Here is a 19402-nt window from a genome sequence, read left to right on the forward strand (position 1 = left end):
CAGGCTTCTCTTGTTGCAATTTCTGGAACTCCCATGGCTCTTACAATTGGCCTTTTAATAGTGTCTCTTCATTCATGAATGCTCTTTTTTTTTTTTTTTTTTTTTTTTTTAGTTTAACCCAGCTCTGCTTCCAGCTTTTTGTTTGTTTCCCCCTGGTGACAGGAAATAGATCCTAATTTTGACATTCTTTGTTGTACCTCCTTCATTCTATTTTGGAGACTCTCCACTGTACTTTCAATTTGCTCTACTATACTCTTAATTTCTGATATATCAGCCTTCGTCTGACTCATTTCCTGTGTGACATATTCCTTAAATTCCTTGAATGCCTGCTTTACATGCTTCTAGTTGTTGATAATGAGCTTTACAATACGTGTTTTGAATTTTGTATCCCTCCCTCATTTTCTCAATGTCTTCCTCGGTCAATTCTGAGGTTGGCAATTTTTCCTAAACCTTTGGAATTATTTCCAGTTTTGCCTTTGTAATAATACTGTTGGACATTTACTCTAATAGACATACCTGTGAGCTTCTCCAAAATACCCATTTTTAACAGAAATAATTTATTTGAATGACTGAGACAGAAACAGAGATCTTCTATATGATTACTAATTTTTGAAGCACCCACTACACCATATTAAACAAGAAACTATCCAGGTCTCCTAAAATTCTTGGGTCTAGGAACCTATATTTGAAGATTGAATATCAATAGGTTGATTAACATGTTTAGTGTCAACCAAATACAGTTTATTTGCACAAAATACATAAAACCATGATTTTAAACAAGAATTTTGACACTAATACCAGAAGTTTTTGAAATAACTTCATATTCTTGAATCACAAATTTTCTATCCACATTAGAGACCTTTACCATTGATTCACAGGCTTCTGACTTATTTCCAGTTTATGATTTATATGAATAACCTAGCAAAAAGTGCCAAGCATGTATCACAATAAAATCAAGACAATATAATACCAGTAATACAGAGTATTAACAAAACCAACCAATCAACAAACAGGCAAGTTACCCTGCTGTTCTGATGAGATTATAAGAAACATGATTGATTTAAATGAGACTCATTTAATACTTTTAAAATGAACAAACAACCTGTAATTCCAGCTATTACCTTAAAGCAATCAAAAAGATGATCCATTTGTTCAGAAGAAAAATCCCAAGCCAATTTTGCCAGCAAATCATGCACATTCTTCACAATGGCTTCATGTTTCCCTGCCTATTAATAATAACAAAAAAAAAAAATCATAGCATACTTAACTTTTAATAAGAGGAATGAAGTAGTTCATGTTATTTTCCATTAATTAAAGTTTCTATCATCTGAACCTGAATTCCAAATTTTTTTTTATTTATTTGAAAACCAGAGAGAGAATGATAATAATTTTTGAGACTCTCATTCAGTCTGCTGGCTCATTTTCCAAATGCCCGCAATAGGCTAAAACCAGAAATCTGGAACTTACTCTGGTCAGTATGTGGGTTTCAGAAACTCAACTCTAACTCATCAAGTTAGATGATTACAGGCTGATTGCTATTATTGCCTCTTGGAATAACTATCAGCAAGAAGCTGAATTGCAAGCAGAGTTGAAACTTGAACCTTGACACAATACAGGATGTGAGCATGCCAGTGATATTTAAATCACTAACTGCCAATTTAAATATTTTAATGTTTCAGAACTGATACATAAAACCTGACAATTCCACTTTTTTTTGTATAGCAATTTCAGGGAATTAATTTGAAAATGAAGCATTCAATATTCACCATTAACATTAAAATAGAAATAATTAAAACATGTCAATGAAGACAATATTGAATACTTTATTTTTAAGATTTATTTATTTTTACCGGAAAGGCAGATATGTAGAGAGGAGGAGAGACAAAGAGGAAGATCTTCTGTCCAATGATTCACTCCCCAAGTGACCACAACAGCTGGAGCTGAGCCGATCTGAAGCCAGGAGCCAGGTCTCCAACACGGGTGCAGGGTCCCAAGGCTTTGGGCCGTCCTCGACTGCTTTCCCAGGCCACAGGCAGGGAGCTGGATGGGAAGCAGGGGTAGCTAGAATCAGCGCCCAGCCATATGGGATCCTGGCACGTTTAAGGTCAGGCTATTGCAACATTCCCTGGTGTTCTTTAAAAAAAAATGAAAATACACGCTAGCTATTTCTATTAACAATACTTCTCGATTGGATAAGAAAGCTATGGTTCATCTACTCCATGGAATACTACTCAGCTATTAAAAAAACAAAATGCAGTTCTTTGTGGCCAAATGGGCCAAACTGGAAACCATAATGCTAAGGAAAATGAGCCAATCCTAAAAGGTTAAATACCACATGTTTGCCTTAATTTAAGATGATATGCTGTTATGTATAACATGTTATGTTTTGAATGTTATATGCTGTGTATAAACTAAAATTGAAATGTAAGTGAGGTGGTCACAGAAGGTGGCTGGGAACTCGCATTTACTTTTAACATATTGGTTACTCATTACTATGTCAATTAATTCCATAATGATGTAAATTTTTGCTGATGGTATGTTGAAGCTTTTAATTGATTGGGATGATACTCTGCTGGCTCTGTCTTCAGACCAGAGAGGGTATACCTAAGAAGCCGTTGAACTTGACTAGACAATAAGATGCTGGACTCTATGTTTGGTATATGGTTGCAATGGGGGAATCTCAACTGAACTTGAGCTGTGGTTATGCAACAAGGTGGAGGAATCCACCATGGTGGGAGGGTTTGGGGAGGGATGGGGAGAACCCAAGTACCTATGAAACTGTGTCACATAATACAATGTAATTAATGAATTAAAAAAATACTTCTCAAGGAATGCAAGAATAGCAATCTGCATTCAGATCATATAAGAAATCATGCACTAATACTTCCCCAACTACTAATTTTGGTTAAAACATAGAATGATTCCTTATCAGGATGCTCTTTAAGTGCTGGTTATCCCATTTCTGATTCAGCTGCCTGCTAATATATCTAGAAAAGTTGTAGAATGTTGGTCCTTGCCATCAGTGTAGGAAACCAGGATGTAATTTCTGGCTCCTAGGTTTGTTGTGAAACTATTCAGCAATGGCAGCCATTTGGAGAGTGAACCAGTAGATGCAACAATGCTATGTTTCTCCTTTTGTGTTTGTCAAAATACTTTTCAAACAGATCAGAAATATGTAAGTTCTTTTATCTGAATGAAAGTTCTTTTTTCAAAAAAGGCAAGATAATAGGTTAATTCTTGTGGAACACTTCCCCATTTCATAGGAAGATTTCTAACTATGGATAGGATGCTAAAAATAATAACCTCTCTGTTTTCTTTTTCCAGTTTGCAAAGTAAAGGGAAAAAAGGGTTAATGGCTCCTGCCATGTGGCAGGAGGTCTGCATTCAAGGAAGGATAAAATAATCTCTTTAAATATATTATTTTACAACAGAAATTTATGTTAAATTGCTTCATACTTTTCTAAACTTCAGTGTATAGACATGAAGGGCTGGCACTGAGCCACAGAGGGTGAAACTATTGCCTGCAAAGCCAACAAATTAGCAGAACTCCTAGCTGCTCTACTTCTGATCCAGCTCCGTGCTTATGTGCCTGGGAAAGCAGTGGAAGATGCCTAAATATATGGACTACTGTACCCATTTGAGAGACTTCTATGAAGCTCCAGACTTCTAGTTTCACTCTGACCTTTTCCTGGCTGCTGCAGGGTTTTCTGGGAGTGAGCCAACAGATGGAAGATTCTCTCTTTACAATAAATAAAATAAAATTTTAAAATGATGGAATATTTAATGTTTATATTAAATATTCATAACAGGAAACGGTATCAGGCATAGCACTTTAGACTACAATTATGATGTTCACATACTTTACTGGAGTGCTTCTGTCACTCCCTCCCTTACTCTATTTTTGCCTCCTAAATAAACAAAAAAGAAAAAAAAATTCTTGGGCCTGGGGCGATAGCATAGTGGTTAAAGTCCTCGCCTTGAACGTGCCAGGATCCCATATGTGCACTGATTTTAACACCTACAGCCCCGCTTCCCATCCAGCTCCCTGCTTGTGGCCTGGGAAAGCAGTCGAGGATGGCCCAAAGCCTTGGGACCCTGCACCTGTGTGGGAGACCTGGAGGAAGTTCCTGGCTCCTGGTTTCAGATTGGCTCAGCTCCAGACATTGCAGGAGCTTGGGGAGTGAACCATCAGACAAAACAACTTTCTCCTTTTCTCTACTCCTCTCTGTATACCTGACTTTGCAATAAAAATACATAAATAGTTAAAAAAAATCTTGAAGATGTATTTGTACAAGACTTTACATAGAAAAGCAGTCAATAGAAACTCTCATGCTTCAAGATTGTCAATGTTTCAAAAAAATCAGAGCAATTATTTACAAATGACTAGGTCTAAAGCCAAGAGAGGAGCCAAACACCACTTTGATTTCCATTGTGGTTGGCAGGAACATCACATTTAAGATATTATTACTGCATTATACAAGCTGGATTAGTACGAAGCTTAAGAATGGTGCTGAAGAAAGCAATGAGGATCAGAAAGCAATGAGGATTAGAGCAGCTGGGACACAAACTGACAGCCAGATGGGATGCAAGAGCCACAGACACAGGATTAATCCATTTCTCCGTGAGAAAGGAGGAAGAATTCTCAACTTTAACTGGTACAATGGATTAATCCTGTGTCTGTGGCTCTGGCATCCCATCTGGCTGTCAGTTTGTGTCCCAGCTGCTCTAATTTTATTTTATTTTTTTTAAAAGATTTATTCAGTTTATTACAAAGTCAGATATACAGACAGGAGGAGAGACAGAGAGGAAGATCTTCCATCCGATGATTCACTCCCCAAGTGACCACAACGGGCCGGTGCGCGCCGATCCTAAGCCGGGAACCTGGAACCTCTTCTGGGTCTCCCACGCGGGTGCAGTGTCCCAAGGCTTTGGGCCGTCCTCCACTGCTTTCCCAGGCCACAAGCAGGGAGCTGGGTGGGAAGTGGAGCTGCCGGGATTAGAACCGGCGCCCATATGGGATCCCGGGGCTTTCAAGGCGAGGACTTTAGCCGCTAGGCCACGCCGCCGGGCCCTGGTGCTCTAATTTTTATGGATCTCTCTGTAGCACTAAAGGATGCCCAAATTTTTGGTCTCTTGCACCAATGTGGAAGATCTGGAAGAAGCTACTAGCTCCAAGCTTTTGATCAATTCGTCCCAGACTACTGCAGCCTTCTGGGAAGTAAAGATCTTTCTCTCTCTGCAAAATCTGACTTTCAAATAATAACAAATCCTAAGAAAAAAAAGGAACCAGAAGAAATCTGTTAATAGTTTAATATTATAAAAAAGTTGCCATTTTAAATATTTTACCTGTGCTGCCCAGATATTATTAAGATCCTGTAATGTAAGAGCTTTTTCTTTAAGCACAAAACGAAGAATCTTCTCCAATTTTTCCACATACTGTGGCTGATGAAGATTATCTTGTAAGACCACAGACAAAATATTGTTCTGCTGTATCCATTCCTAAAACAACAGAAAATATTTTACACTTTGTATTTCTAAGCAATATGAAAATCTAAAGGTTCAAACTTTATATATATTCACAATAATACACTAAAATACTAACTTTGTATTGTTTACAAGAAAGTTATTAAATACTTTAGATTAAATAATACTACACATAACTCAAATATGCACATACAACACACATCCACAGATGAACTAATCTACAGATAATCCACCAATGTGAACTCTGAAATATAGAATTACATAAAATCTATTTTATACACATAGGAAATGGATTAAAAAAGTGCTGTATATACTGACACAACATTGAGAATAAAAAGTGTTTACATAGAATTTACATACTAGTGTGTTACAAGCTACAGTAAAATTACCACAAAAATCTCACAGTAATGTAAAACAGCTTCACACTTTCATAATTCTTACACTTTACAGCTATTGAACACTTGTTTGCAATAAACAATAGTGAAAAAAATCATGTTTTCTGTTTGATATTTTATAACACACACAGATTGCATACAAAATTCTGACTCTAAATTCTGGGCCACAGACTGATTCTAATTAAACAGCCTTTTTTTTTTTAAAGATTTATTTATTTTTATTGAAAAGGCAAATACACAGATAAGAGGAAAGACAGAAAGGAAGATCTTCCTTCCGCTGGTTCACTTCCAAGCAAGCGGCTGCCACGGCTGGAGCTGAGCCAGTCTGAAGCCAGAAGCCTCTTCCGGGTCTCCCACGCAGGTGCAGTATCCCAAGGCTTTGGGTCACCATTCACTGCTTTCCCAGGCCCCAAGCAGGGAGCTGGATGGGAAGTGGAGCTGCCAGGACTAGAACCGGCGCCCATATGGGATCCCGGCGTATTCAAGGCTAGGACCTTAATCACTATGCTATCATGCCGGGCCCTAATTAAAGAACTTTTAAATCACATTCTAATCATTTGCATTACTGAACTAAAGATTTATTCATGGCAGAGAGAAACACATTTCTACATTATACTGACATGCAACATACAAAGAAAACCAGAATTTCATAAATGGTCTGTTTTTTCATTTCACAATGAATATATACACAAAACTGACAATCATATGTAATGTAAAAAAATAAATCCTAATCAAGAGCTTATGTTATTAATAATAATCTTATATGTAAACCCTAAACTAAATTGGGAAATGACCATCACCATAACTGATTAAGTAGAAACCATATTTGTTCAATTGTTTTAAAGATGATCTGTATCTGTTTCAATTTAATCAAACTTCAAGCAGCAAGAGAAGTATCAGAAACACCTTCTTCTGGCATTGATATTTTTACTTAAACAGTTATGTTGCTCTAACTACCAAACATTTATTTTTAGCATAAAGATGTTTTAGTATTACTAATCAGTTACATTGATTTGGCTTTAGTTTCTTTTGACTAAATCTAGCTTTCAATATACAAAATATAACAAGAATTAAAGCAAACTTACTGCCATTCGCTCAGCTGTTAGCCATTTTTCTTCCTTAGTATTACCATGTCGATGAGTACAGTAAGATGCATCAGATATTACCTTATTGATTTCATTTAGTGCATTCATTTTTCCACTAAAAGAAGAAATCTGTAACAATCTAAAAATAAAATCTGGAGTTAATACCATTATAATACTTCAAATATAGTAACAAAGTGAGAAACATCTTACCTAAGTATCACTTTCAACCTAAAATTTTCTAGAACTTTTACAATTGCTTCTTGTTCTGAAATTCTTGAAACTAAATTCTTCAGAGATTTAATAACCATTGAAAGTGCATCATTTTTGGCTTCATTCTTTGATTCTTTTTTCAATTCTTCATCAGTTAAATTTTCCACTAAGTGTGGAATTATATTGATAATTGGGAGAAAGTATTTCTTTACTGTGTGTTGACAAAGAAATTCATAGCACTGTCCAAATGGTCTGAAACAGGAAAGAAAACTATAACATTCAACTTTTAAGTTTAAAACAAACTAATCTCAACAATCAATTCAAAAGCAAATTATTTCCAAATGAGAAGAAACCATATTAAAAAACTGAAGAACTTTTAGAAAATAACAGCTATTTATTATATGCAAAATCAACTTTAAAATAACTTACTTAATAAAAGCTGCAATTATTTGAACATTTAATGCTGATCCGCTTATGAAACGATCAAGCAAAATCTGAAACCCATTTATTAATGCCAAATTTATTAATGAGATACACAAGCCAACCCTGAAATACATTAATTTTAAGTGTTAGTTGAACAAAAGTACTATGAACTGCATCTAACATAATTCATATATTTAAAAGTCTAATGTAATTACTTTTAAAAAGAACAAAATGTATTATGTGTTATTATCTACAATCAGGTAATATTATCTATACTACCTATATTTATCTATACGAAATATTCTTAAAGCCTAAAGCAACAATGGCAGCAATTACAACTACTCAGAGGGTTGTGAATTGTATCTGGACCTATTTCATGTATAAATAACATATCTAGATTTAACATGCAATATATAAATTCTTAAGAATTTGTTAAGAAAAAAATGAGTCAAGTATTAAACAGCAACAAACAAAAATTTAAAATCTAATCTTCAAAAAAGCAAATTTTAAAGAAAAATTAAAAGATAATATGGGGAAAAGAGTAAGCATCTGGCGTGGTGGCTACATTCCAGCTTCCTACTGATCTTAATCTCAGGAGGAAGCAAGAATGGTTCAAGTGCCTTAGTTCCATTCAGGTAGTAGAACTGGATTCAGTCCTGGACTCCTGGTTTCAATCTTTCCCTTCCTATTCTCTACTCTTCCCTTCTTTTCTCACTTATCACTTCTCCCCCATGTTTCCCTTGCTCTTGTTTTACTTGGCTCCCCTAGTTTTCCCTTCTTTCACTCTTCCTCTGCTAGTCTCTCCTGATCCTCATCCTATGTCTCTTCTGATCCCTACCCTTTAACCTCCCTCTCCTTTTAAATAAATACGTCTTTTTCTTTTAAAAAGAAGCCCATCCTTAATTATGATGACTAGAGTTAGTTACGTTGTGTTCTTTAAAAAAAACTAACAGATTTTCAAGCATTCTCATCACAAAAATAATAATATATAACCTGCTCCAGGCATCCACTTTATAATATATTCATATTCAAAACAAGTTTGTGTAGAGCATGAAAGATTTTATCAATTCAAATTAAAAAGTATTAATGAATATGTGAATATACAGATCATTTAATTCTATTTCAGAGACATATCTACTGTAAAACTGAATAAAAATCTCTTTTTGGCATAAATAACATATTTTCATAGAAATGGTACTACAGCGTCTTATACTATAACATACATTCTCTGTGAACATTTTTCTGTTTTTATGATTCTATTTTGTATTTATTAACAGCTAAGTGAGAGTCCAGTGCTCTTTGTTAACAAAGTGCTTGTGGTCAAACTGGTGGCATTTAAATTCTGAATCTGTTGGGGCATAGCGTTACGGCTTAGTGCTTAAGTCCTTGCCTAGCATGCACAAGGGTTCCATGTGGGTGCTGGTTCTAATCTTGCTGCTCCACTTCCCATCCAGCTCCCTGCTTGTGGCCTGGGAAAGCAGTAAAACAGGGCCCAAAGCCTTGGGACCCTGCACCCACATGGGAGATCCAGAAGAAGCTTCTAGCTCCTTACATTGGATGAGCTCAGCTCTGGCCATTGCAGCCATTTGGGGAGTGAACCAACAGATGGAAGATCTTTCCTTCTTGTATCCTTCCCTGTAAGTAACAACATACAAGAAGCTCCTGGTTCTTGGTTTTGGATTGGTTCAGGTACACTTGGTGGGACTATCTGGAGATTGGGGCAATGGATGACAGATCTATTCTCTAATGCTTTCCCAGTTAGTAAGCAGTGAGCTGGAATATGAAGAGGCATACTTTGAGGATGCAGGCACTGCAGATGCAAAATTAGCATATTAAGCACTGTACTAGTCTTTAGCTTGCAATTCTTCTCATTTATTGTAATTATTATTATTTCTTTAACTTCTTGAAAAAGGGAAGCTGATAGTAGCAACTACAAACAAAAAAGCTAAAACAAACAAAAAACACCCATAGAGTATGTGTATAACCAGCTTAGAATGAGAAATTTGTTTGAGACAATCATATTCAATTTAGAAAATGCCCTGGTTTGTTTCTGGGCTCCAGTCCTGATCTAGCTTCCCACTAACACTCAAGTGTTTGGTCTCTACTGCTCCATAAAAACTCATATTGTTTTAAACTCCCAATTTGGAAGTGGCTTCGGTGCTTGCTATTGTAGTAATTGGGAGAATGAACAAGTGAATGGGAGATATCTCTTCATATTTCAAACAAAATAAGTGAATATAATGGAAAACAAGCAAAACAAAAGCAAAGCATAGCCAGTGTTTATTATCTGTGGTAGGTAAATTCTCTAAAATTATAAGCAACTAACTAATTAATTAATAACTGCATCTCAGAGAACACAGGTTAAGTTCTAGGAAGTGTAATTATCAAGCTGTTATTTCAGGCTTGGTTAGAAGCCAATTGATATGAGTTCAATGTAAATAAGTAGAAATATAAAGGTTATGATTATGTTCAACTGTAGTTTGTAACTAGTCAATGTACATACGAAAATATCTTAGTTGAAAATATACTTAGTTGAAAAAAATATGAAACCAACACACTTTTGGTGATTGATGATCTGAAGAAAGAGCAAATAGTTCATCTTCTGGTAACGGAGTATTTGTGGAAACTGATTCACAAGGACGTGTACCATTGTAGATATGGAATTTGCAATGAGGATTAAAGGCCATGGCTAATAGTTCTAGGAGTGGAAAGCAATCTTGGGACAACTTGGCTATACAAAGCTCCACAAGGCAGTGAGTGTTATTAATAATGCATCTCTGCGCAGGAGGAAATGAAGATGAGAGATGGTTTATAATGGTAAAATTTCAACTTTGAATCACCTACTTTTGTTAATAATAATTCTCCAATTTTGCAATGTAAACACATGCTTAATTTCAGTAATACTTTGATCAAATATTGTATCATTATTTTGTATTTTATATATCAAAAGCTATTTGAGAAGGATTACATTTAAAGTTGGCACCAAACACTATACAGTCTTTATGTTTATAGGATACATACACATTAACATTATTTTCTAACTCAAATCTGTTTTCTGTTTTCTAGTGGCACTAATTCTAAACATTTAAAGTTAACTCAATTATTCTAAGGCAATACTTAAATATCACAGACCACAGAAATAACATCATTTATTTCTACATCTACTAAGTTGAATTTCAATACAGAATTTCCTGGCATTAATATGGTAAAATATTTTTGAAATAACTTTTTGAAATATATATTTGTTTCTCTTAATTAGCTATATTTTATAAATTAGTTACATTTTATAAATAAGAAACCAGTTTTCAGCAACAGCAGTAACTAAGCAAAAACAAAACAAAAAACCATATTTCCATTTTTTAAAAATCTCCAGAATACAAAATTATATTGGAATCAAAGGTAGCCTACATTATCTTTCACATAATACCTGAGAATATTTGTATTTCCCTTTGTTAGTCATTTGAAGCAACTATTAATTTGAACATACTTTAAAATTATATCAAGGTTGAAGTTTGAATATACATCACAACTTGCTTAAGAACTACTCTCTGATCTAAAATCCAAGGGGACGGTATTTTTCTGTTTACTAAGTACCAGTATGTCCACACTTTCTTGCCTGACATTTCTACATTGTGAATTTATCATTTTCATGCACACTGAATCTCAAATTCACATTTAGTCTGCTTTAAAGTTTTCCAATCTTGGATATTTTTCTTTGTCAATGCTCCTATAATAAATAATGAAATGCATCATATTACATATAATGCTACAGGCCATTTGGAATTGCAGATGACATATAAAGGTTTCACAACTCAAAATTTGAAGCTCACTCTAAAAGAATATACTAATTTTCAATTCTGTCATACACATCTGCAGACACAATACATTTTCATCTTAGTATTTTCCAAAGATAAAGTCACAAAGACTGTCAAGTAAATTTCAGTCCTCAAAATGTACAGATGACTCACCTGAATTTCAAACTTCCATCCACTCACTGCCTCATCCATAAGGATTTTAGTGAAAGATATTGTTAGCCCATCTCGAAAAAAACGTTGACATGCATCACTTTTAACATCAAGGCCTAAGGAAAGGTTACAGAAGCCAAAATCAATAGGATGTGGGACTCTATCCATACCTATAGTGTCATTTAATACACTTAAATAGCAGAATGATGGACTTGACTTTATGAAGGACTATGTACTACTATAATAATAAAGGGGAAATCACTGAGAGGTGGAGATTTAGGGATGGGGGAAGGGAATCCCAAGAGCCTATGCAACTGAATCATAGAATAAATAAATTTAATATTTAAAAATCACTAGCTTTGGGCCCGGTGGTGTGGCCTACTGGCTAAAGTCCTCGCCTTGAAAGCCCCGGGATCCCATATGGGCGCCGGTTCTAATCCCGGCAGCTCCACTTCCCATCCAGCTCCCTGCTTGTGGCCTGGGAAAGCAGTCGAGGGTGGCCTGGGAAAGCAGTCGAGGACGGCCCAAAGCCTTGGGACCCTGCACCTGTGTGGGAGACCTGGAAGAAGCTCCTGGCTCTTGGCTTCGGATCGGCGCGCACCAGCCCTTTGCGGCTCACTTGGGGGGTGAATCATCGGACGGAAGATCTTCCTCTCTGCCTCTTCTCCTTGTATATCTGACTTTGTAATAAAAATAAAACAAACCTTAAAAAAAATCATTTACGGGCCCGGCGGCGTGGCCTGGTGGCTAAAGTCCTTGCCTTGAGCATGCCGGGATCCCATGTGGGCGCCGGTTCTAATCCCGGCAGCTCCACTTCCCATCCAGCTCCCTGCTTGTGACCTGGGAAAGCAGTTGAGGACGGCCCAAAGCCTTGGGACCCTGCACCTGTGTGGGAGATCTGGAAGAGGTTCCTGGTTCCCGGCTTTGGATCGGCGCAGCACTGGCCGTTGTGGTCACTTGGGGGGTGAATCATTGGACGGAAGATCTTCCTCTCTGTCTCTCCTCCTCTCTGTATATCTGAATTTGCAGTAAAAATAAATAAATCTTTAAAAAAAATCATTTACGTAAAGAAAATAATTCTCAGGCCAATTATGTAACACAAAACAAACTACTAATAAAATTAACAATTTTCAACTCATAAAACTTACTTTAGTTGTCTGAAATTAGTAACAGCATTTTTATTAAGATATGAAAAGTTGGGAAACATTATCCAGAAAAAAATGAAATCCTGAATTTTAGAAATAGTCAACTGCAAAAAATCATACCAAGTATTATTACTACCATTTAAATTAAAGCTCCAAAGTGCTACTTAACTTATATACTAAAACTTAAAAAGTCAAATATAAACCTTTATGTGGTTATAAACTAGCTTTATCATTCAATTTATAGATGCATCCTAACATTTTCACTTTCTAAGCAAAAGCAAGTTATATTTTTTGTTGAAAAGAAAAACCTCTAATTTTTAATGAGAAAATTCAAACAATACTAAATTAATATCCTGAGATGTGGTTATTTAAAATTATATACTAGTAGAAATCTTAAGGCCTTCAAAAACTCACAGACTGATTCACAAAGATTCCAGAAATCTGACCAAAAGTCCTTAGAAATTATATACAACTACTGAATGCCAATTCCAATGAAATACTATTTTACAGGTTTTGCCTGTTTGTATTAATAAGAAATAGTTGACATTTACCAAACTGCTGACTAAAAGAAAACATTTATTCATTAACAAATGTAATCTGAATGCCCAGAAACATTCCTAATCTGTCAAGATATTTTCATAGATCAGTGAATTATTTTTGTAAAATCAATAATAAAAGAATAGATTCTAAATGATTATAGGACAGAAAATTAAATTATTACCTTGCCACAAAGTTAGGCTGCAAACATTTAGATTTTGCAAGAAATTAAAAATAAATATGCATACGTAGAGCAAATGTGACCGAATTTCAAATCTGTACTAAACTGTACGAAAAAGGATATTTGCTACACTTTCTTCTAGCTTTCAACGTCTTGATACTAGACACACTTTCTTTACTGATTGCTTTTTAAAGATTGAAGACTTTAAATATGAAAGTGTTCTATAATGAGAAAGAAAATATTCTTCATATTTAAAAAAAGCATACATGAAAAGCAGTAGATAAAACATATATAACCATAATGACATACAAATTGCCACTAAATAAAGTCAGAGAATTCTATTAATTATCCACTGTCTTTGAACACTGTTATCAATAAATAAACCTAATGAGACGTTGAACTGTCCATAGTATTTGCAAACATACTTTTCAGTTAAATGTAAAATTAAAAAAATACATGGGAATTCAAAGTTATGTCCTATACTATACAACAATTTATAAAATAATCTTTAGCACTTATTCGTGTCACCTAAAAATTTAAAAACAAATATTCTAATTTCTGATTAACAACAACCTTAAAAATCTGATGAGAATAACATTCTCTTTAGAAGCTAGAGCATGAGAACAGTCATCAGCAATTTCACAATAAATGCATGTGACATAAAACAAAGCATACTAATAATGTGCCTCCAACACCGGTATTCTAATTCAGCTCCCTACTAATGGCCTGGGAAACCAGCAGAGGATGATTCGAGGCCTTGGGACCCTGCATGCATATGGGGAGCTTCAGACTTGGGCAGCTTTGGCCACTTTGACCATTTGAGGAATGAATTAGAGGATGGATAATCTCTCTGTGTCTCCATCTGTTACAATGGCTCAAAATAAAAGAAATAAGTATTAAAAATAGAAGCAAAACAGTAAAATGTCCATGATTTGAAATATTTTTTGCAACAAAATACTCTTTCATTCAGTTTTCATGAACTGTTGAAGTTTACATGTAAATTTAAAACTGCATATAATTTTTTTTTTTATTAATTTTTTAGCATTATGTGACAGTTTCATAGGCTCTGGGAATCCCCCCACCCCTCCCCCTCCCCTCCCACCTGGTGGATTCCTCCTATTGATGCAGCATTACAGTTCAAATTCAATCAAGATTCTTTCCTTGCAAACATATATTAAGCATGGAGTCCAGCTACTTATTGTCCAGATGGGTTGAACAGTTTCTTGGGGAGACCATTTCTGGTCCGAAGTCAGAGCTGGTATAATATCATCACAGTCAATTAAGAGTCCCAATATAACATCAACAGCAATTTGTAACATTATGGAATTGACAAGGTTTTGCGTAACCAGTATGTTAAAAAAAACAAACAAACAAAAAAAAAAAAGTCTTAACCACATCCTATGATTAGCTCATTGACATTTCAATTTTAGTTTATATACAGGACCGGACCAGCTGCTATATACCTTAAAATGGCTATAAGGTACCATTCAGCTGTCTCATGTCTATTTCATTTTAGTATTTAGCCATTTGTTGTATTGAAGTATAATTTTGCTGATCTTGGCAGATTTTAGGATAATCTAGACTGGCTTGTAACTCTAACAAGACATTTGTCAACAATTAAGGTGCAGAACATTTTTTTTGGGGGGGGGGTGTGCAGGAAAATCCTCAACACCATGGTGAGGAGTGACTAATCTTTGTGTCCCACCCAGCGAGGCATGAGCCAATCCACGCCAGCTCTTTCCTGTCAGATTTCAAGCTCTGCTTTCTGTTGTTTGTCTATTTATTTTAGGTTTTTTTTAGTTTGTATGATTGTTTGTTTGCTGTGAGGGGTTTTCGAAGCGATCCTGATGGTCATTGCAAGGGAGGGCGGGGGTCCAGAGGTGGAGCCAGGCTCGAACCAGAGAAAGCTCTCCTCCCTGGTCCCGAAGGACGTTTATTGTTCTTCTGTTTCTGCGGACCGCTCAGGGCTTCTGGTTGTCTTTCCGATGACGTTGGTTTCTGCGCGGTGGTGTTTGGACTTCTTCCATCCCTAGCTGGAGCTCCGGTTAAAACTGCATATAATTGTGAAACGTTTGCATACACTTACAGGCTATCTGAACATTTTAATCAACCTCTGCTGAGTGTACATGTGTTCATGTACACATATATGCGTATGCATACACAACTATCCTTAGCATAAATATTATAAATGATAGAATATGCATTAGAAATAAGTAATTTAGAGCAAAAAGTATTCACAACAGTAAACAAATACTGCAGTACATACTAACACATTAAAACATACCTTTTATACTAAGATCAATGGCAGCTTCTAAAAGCACTTCTAATTCTTCTTTTGGTAAAACAGGAACCACCCATTGAGGCCTAACAATTATGATAAAAAAAGATGGTTTACTGTTTTCATGGTAATGAGTTTGACAAAGTTATCTACAATTAATACTATTAAAATGAATAAACATGACAACTACATTTACAAACATTTTAAAATTTGGTAAATATTTTCCTTATGAAATGAAGACACATTTATGGTACCCAAATACACAATTTTTAGCCACTGTCAAATTAAATAAAGCAATGACAGGTAACTATATGAAAAGATTTTGAAAAATAACATTTTGAAAAATAACATTTAATATCCATTAAATTTATTACACTTTCAAGGACTATTAACTATTGTTAATAGGAAAATGAAGTTTGGTTTGTTCTACTCAAAAGGCAGAGTTATGAACAGGGAGGGGAAAAACAAGGTAATCCATCTGTTGGTCACACCCACCCCAAATGGCTAAAAGGCCCCAAGCTGATCCAACTCAAAGGAGCCAGTACCTTCTTCTCAGCCTCCCATACAAATACAAGGGCCCAAGAAACCGGACCAATTTCCACTCCTTTGCTAGGCATGTTATCAAGCAGTTGGATCAGAAGTGCAGCAGCCAGGGTATGAATTAGTGTCAATTTGGCAATAGTGTCTTAGATGGTATATTTACACATGCTGCCACAGCATTGGCACTTAATCTGTCTGATAGTTAACAACATTTACTAACTTTTCCTGAAGATTACATCTAGGCAAAGGTCTTCCAGGTTAATTGTTAAATGCATCTCAGTATCAGAAAGAAACAAGGAACACAGACTGAATATTATCTAGCCATAAGAAATAATTAAATCCTGATGCAGGAAGAATAGAACTGTAAGCAACTAAGGTAAGTGAAACATACAAATACTAGATGTCTCAAATGTACAAGTTCTTTATAAAGTTCTTTATACAAGTTCTGGTATTTCAAAGTACAGTATGATACCTACAGTCCACACTAACTGATACATACAAATAACTACAAAAGAAGAGCTGATAGGCTCCAAATAAAGATAAGGAATTCATAGTTCAATTGCCTGGGTGATTTTGTACTGAAATACTTCATGTTACTTACAAAAGAACACATATTTTGCTGGGGCCTGACATAATGGCTTAGTGACTAAATCTTTGCCTGGCACACAATGGGATCCCATGTAGGAGCGAGTTTGTGTCTTTGTTGTCTTTCCATCCTGCTCTCTGCTGTGGCCTCATAAAGCAGGGAGGTGGCCTACAGTCTTGGAATCCTGTACCCACATGGGATACTCAGAAGAAGCTCCTGGCTCCTGATTTCAGATGAGCTCAGTTCTAGCCATTGCGCCACTTGAGAAGTGAATCAGTAGATGGAAGACCTCTCTGTATCTCCTTTTCTCTATAAATCTGATTTTCCAATAAAAATTCTTTCCTTAGTATATTTTAATAAAAATTTTTAAGCCTAAAATAAAAACTAATAAAGCAGAGTCTGTGTCATGGCTCAACAGACTAACCCTCCACCTTCAAGTGCAGGCATCCCATACAGGTGCTGGTTCATGTCCTGGATGCTGCATTTTTGATCCAACTTCCTGCTTATGACCTGAAAAGGCAGCAGAGGATGGCCCCAAACCTTGGGCCTGAACGCAAGAGGGAATCTTGGAAGAAGCTCCTGGATCCTGGCTTTGGATGAGCTCTGTTCCAGCCGTTGCACCAAAATGAAACAGCACATGCAAAATCTTTCCTTCTCTCCTCTCTGTAAAACTGTGTTTCACGTAAAAATAATTTAAATAATAATAATGCAATGGAGAAAGCCTTTAAGCGATATTAAAGACCGATGAAGGACATTCGTGGTATAGTGGTAGAACATGTATAGGTGGCTTGAACCTGGGAGCCAATTCAAGACTTGGTAGTTCCATTTCTGATCAAGCCTTGTATTAATAATGGAAAAGCAGGATGATGGTCCAAGCCTTTTGGCTCTAAAAGTTTCCCGGACTAATCATGGCCATTGTAGATATCTGAAAAGACAGGCAGTAAGATCACTATACTTTCTCTACCTCTACAACTGCCTTTCAAATAAAAGAAACTAAATCTGGAAGAAAAATTGACATGGAAATCAATACCACCATCTCTCTCTCTTCTTTCCTATCTCTTTCTCTCTCTCTCTCAGGCATGTAGGACCACACTCATTGATCAGCCTATTAAATCCCAGAAAAAAAATTCCTCTATCCCTTAATCCTTGTAATGAGACAATAAATTCTATCAGATACTTAGATTTTACTAATACCCATACTTCTCTCACTTTTTAATAGTTTTGTTTATACAAAAGGGATTTATTACTAGTAGTAAAACTCCTAAAAATGTATACTAAAATAAACAAATGGGCTGGCACTGTGGCATAGAAGGTTAGGCTTTGGTCTGTAACACCATGGAGATCAGAACAAACTGGACAATTCCCATAACCATGCTTTGACAGTATCTGGGTGAGTGCAGATTCTATGGTACACTATGTCAGCCAGTGGACTCTGGAGGGTTTCCTTACCATTGCAGCAACACAATCAGCAGCATCTTAGAATTTTAATACCATTTAAGCAGCAACTCTGCAACATACTCCACATCAGGGATCCTAGGATGACATCCAGTGTTCATCTCACATCCCTGGATATTGGTGTGGTTTGGCTATTGGGAGAAGACCCCTCCCTCAGTCTTCTCTTTTCCTCCAGATACAGGAAGTATTGAATAGAAGACTGGAAGTAGTTGTCTCAACCACCTTTTCCCATTTCTTGACCCTTCCCCTCCCTGATTGGTGGTCCACATGGACATATACCCTTCTCAACTATGTAAACAACATAAAAAATAAAACTGTTACTAAAAAAATGTCATGACAGAATTCCAAAGAATCAAACAATATCTTTAATATGTCATTTGGTTTTTCAGTTACTTTGAATTTTTAAAACTGTAACAATGACTAAATATAAGCAATGAGTAACAAAGTAAGGCTATGAATACAATGTTAATAAGTTACTTCAAAATGAAGGCAAAAGCAACAGGCCAGGTAGCTCAGCAAGCTAATTTTCTGCTTGTAGTGTCAGTTCAAGTTGCACATGTTCTACCTCTGATCCAGCTCCTTGCTTATCACCTGTGAAAGCAGCACAGGATGGCTGAAGTCTTAAAGCCTATGCATTCTTCGGGAGATCAGGAAGAAGCTCCTGGCTTTGGACTGGCTCAGTTTCAGCCAGTGTAGCCATTCACTGGCAAGTGAAACCAGTGAGTGAAAGACCCCCTCTGTCTCTCCTTCTGTTCCTGTAAAATCTTTTCAAATAAAAACAAATTAAAATTTTTTTTTAAATGCAAAGGCAAGTATTGTTAAACGCATAGAGCTACCTCCTGCAACACTAAAACCCAAAGAAATGTCAGTTTACATCCAAATTTAAATACAGTTCTCTGCTAGTTCCTCAAGGAAAGCAGTGTAAGATGGTCCAACTGTCTAGACCCCTGACACAATGGTAAGAGATTCAGATGAAGTTGCTGGCTCCTGGGTTCAGTCTCTCTTGGTCATGGCTGCTGTAACAATTTGAGGAGAGATGGAAGATCTCTCTTGTGTTCAACTGATTTTCAAGTAATAACTAATTTCTTTTTAAACAGAGAATATCTTCCATCCTAAGT

At 36.0% G+C, this 19402-nt stretch overlaps 1 protein-coding gene across 1 annotated transcript in view; it reads right to left on the bottom strand.

Annotated features, from left to right (window-relative positions):
- The window catches only part of LOC131478689 (probable ubiquitin carboxyl-terminal hydrolase FAF-X), a 148310-nt gene that overhangs the window by 91966 nt on the left and 36942 nt on the right, over positions 1-19402 (bottom strand). The window contains 9 exon segments of the mRNA XM_058659276.1: positions 1122-1226; positions 5347-5499; positions 6965-7103; positions 7175-7426; positions 7604-7683; positions 7685-7720; positions 10156-10374; positions 11566-11678; positions 15710-15789. Coding sequence (XP_058515259.1) covers positions 1122-1226; positions 5347-5499; positions 6965-7103; positions 7175-7426; positions 7604-7683; positions 7685-7720; positions 10156-10374; positions 11566-11678; positions 15710-15789 — 1177 coding nt within the window.

The sequence above is a fragment of the Ochotona princeps genome, chromosome Y (genome assembly GCF_030435755.1).
Source record: "Ochotona princeps isolate mOchPri1 chromosome Y, mOchPri1.hap1, whole genome shotgun sequence".
In the NCBI taxonomy this organism is placed as follows: Eukaryota; Metazoa; Chordata; class Mammalia; order Lagomorpha; family Ochotonidae; genus Ochotona; species Ochotona princeps.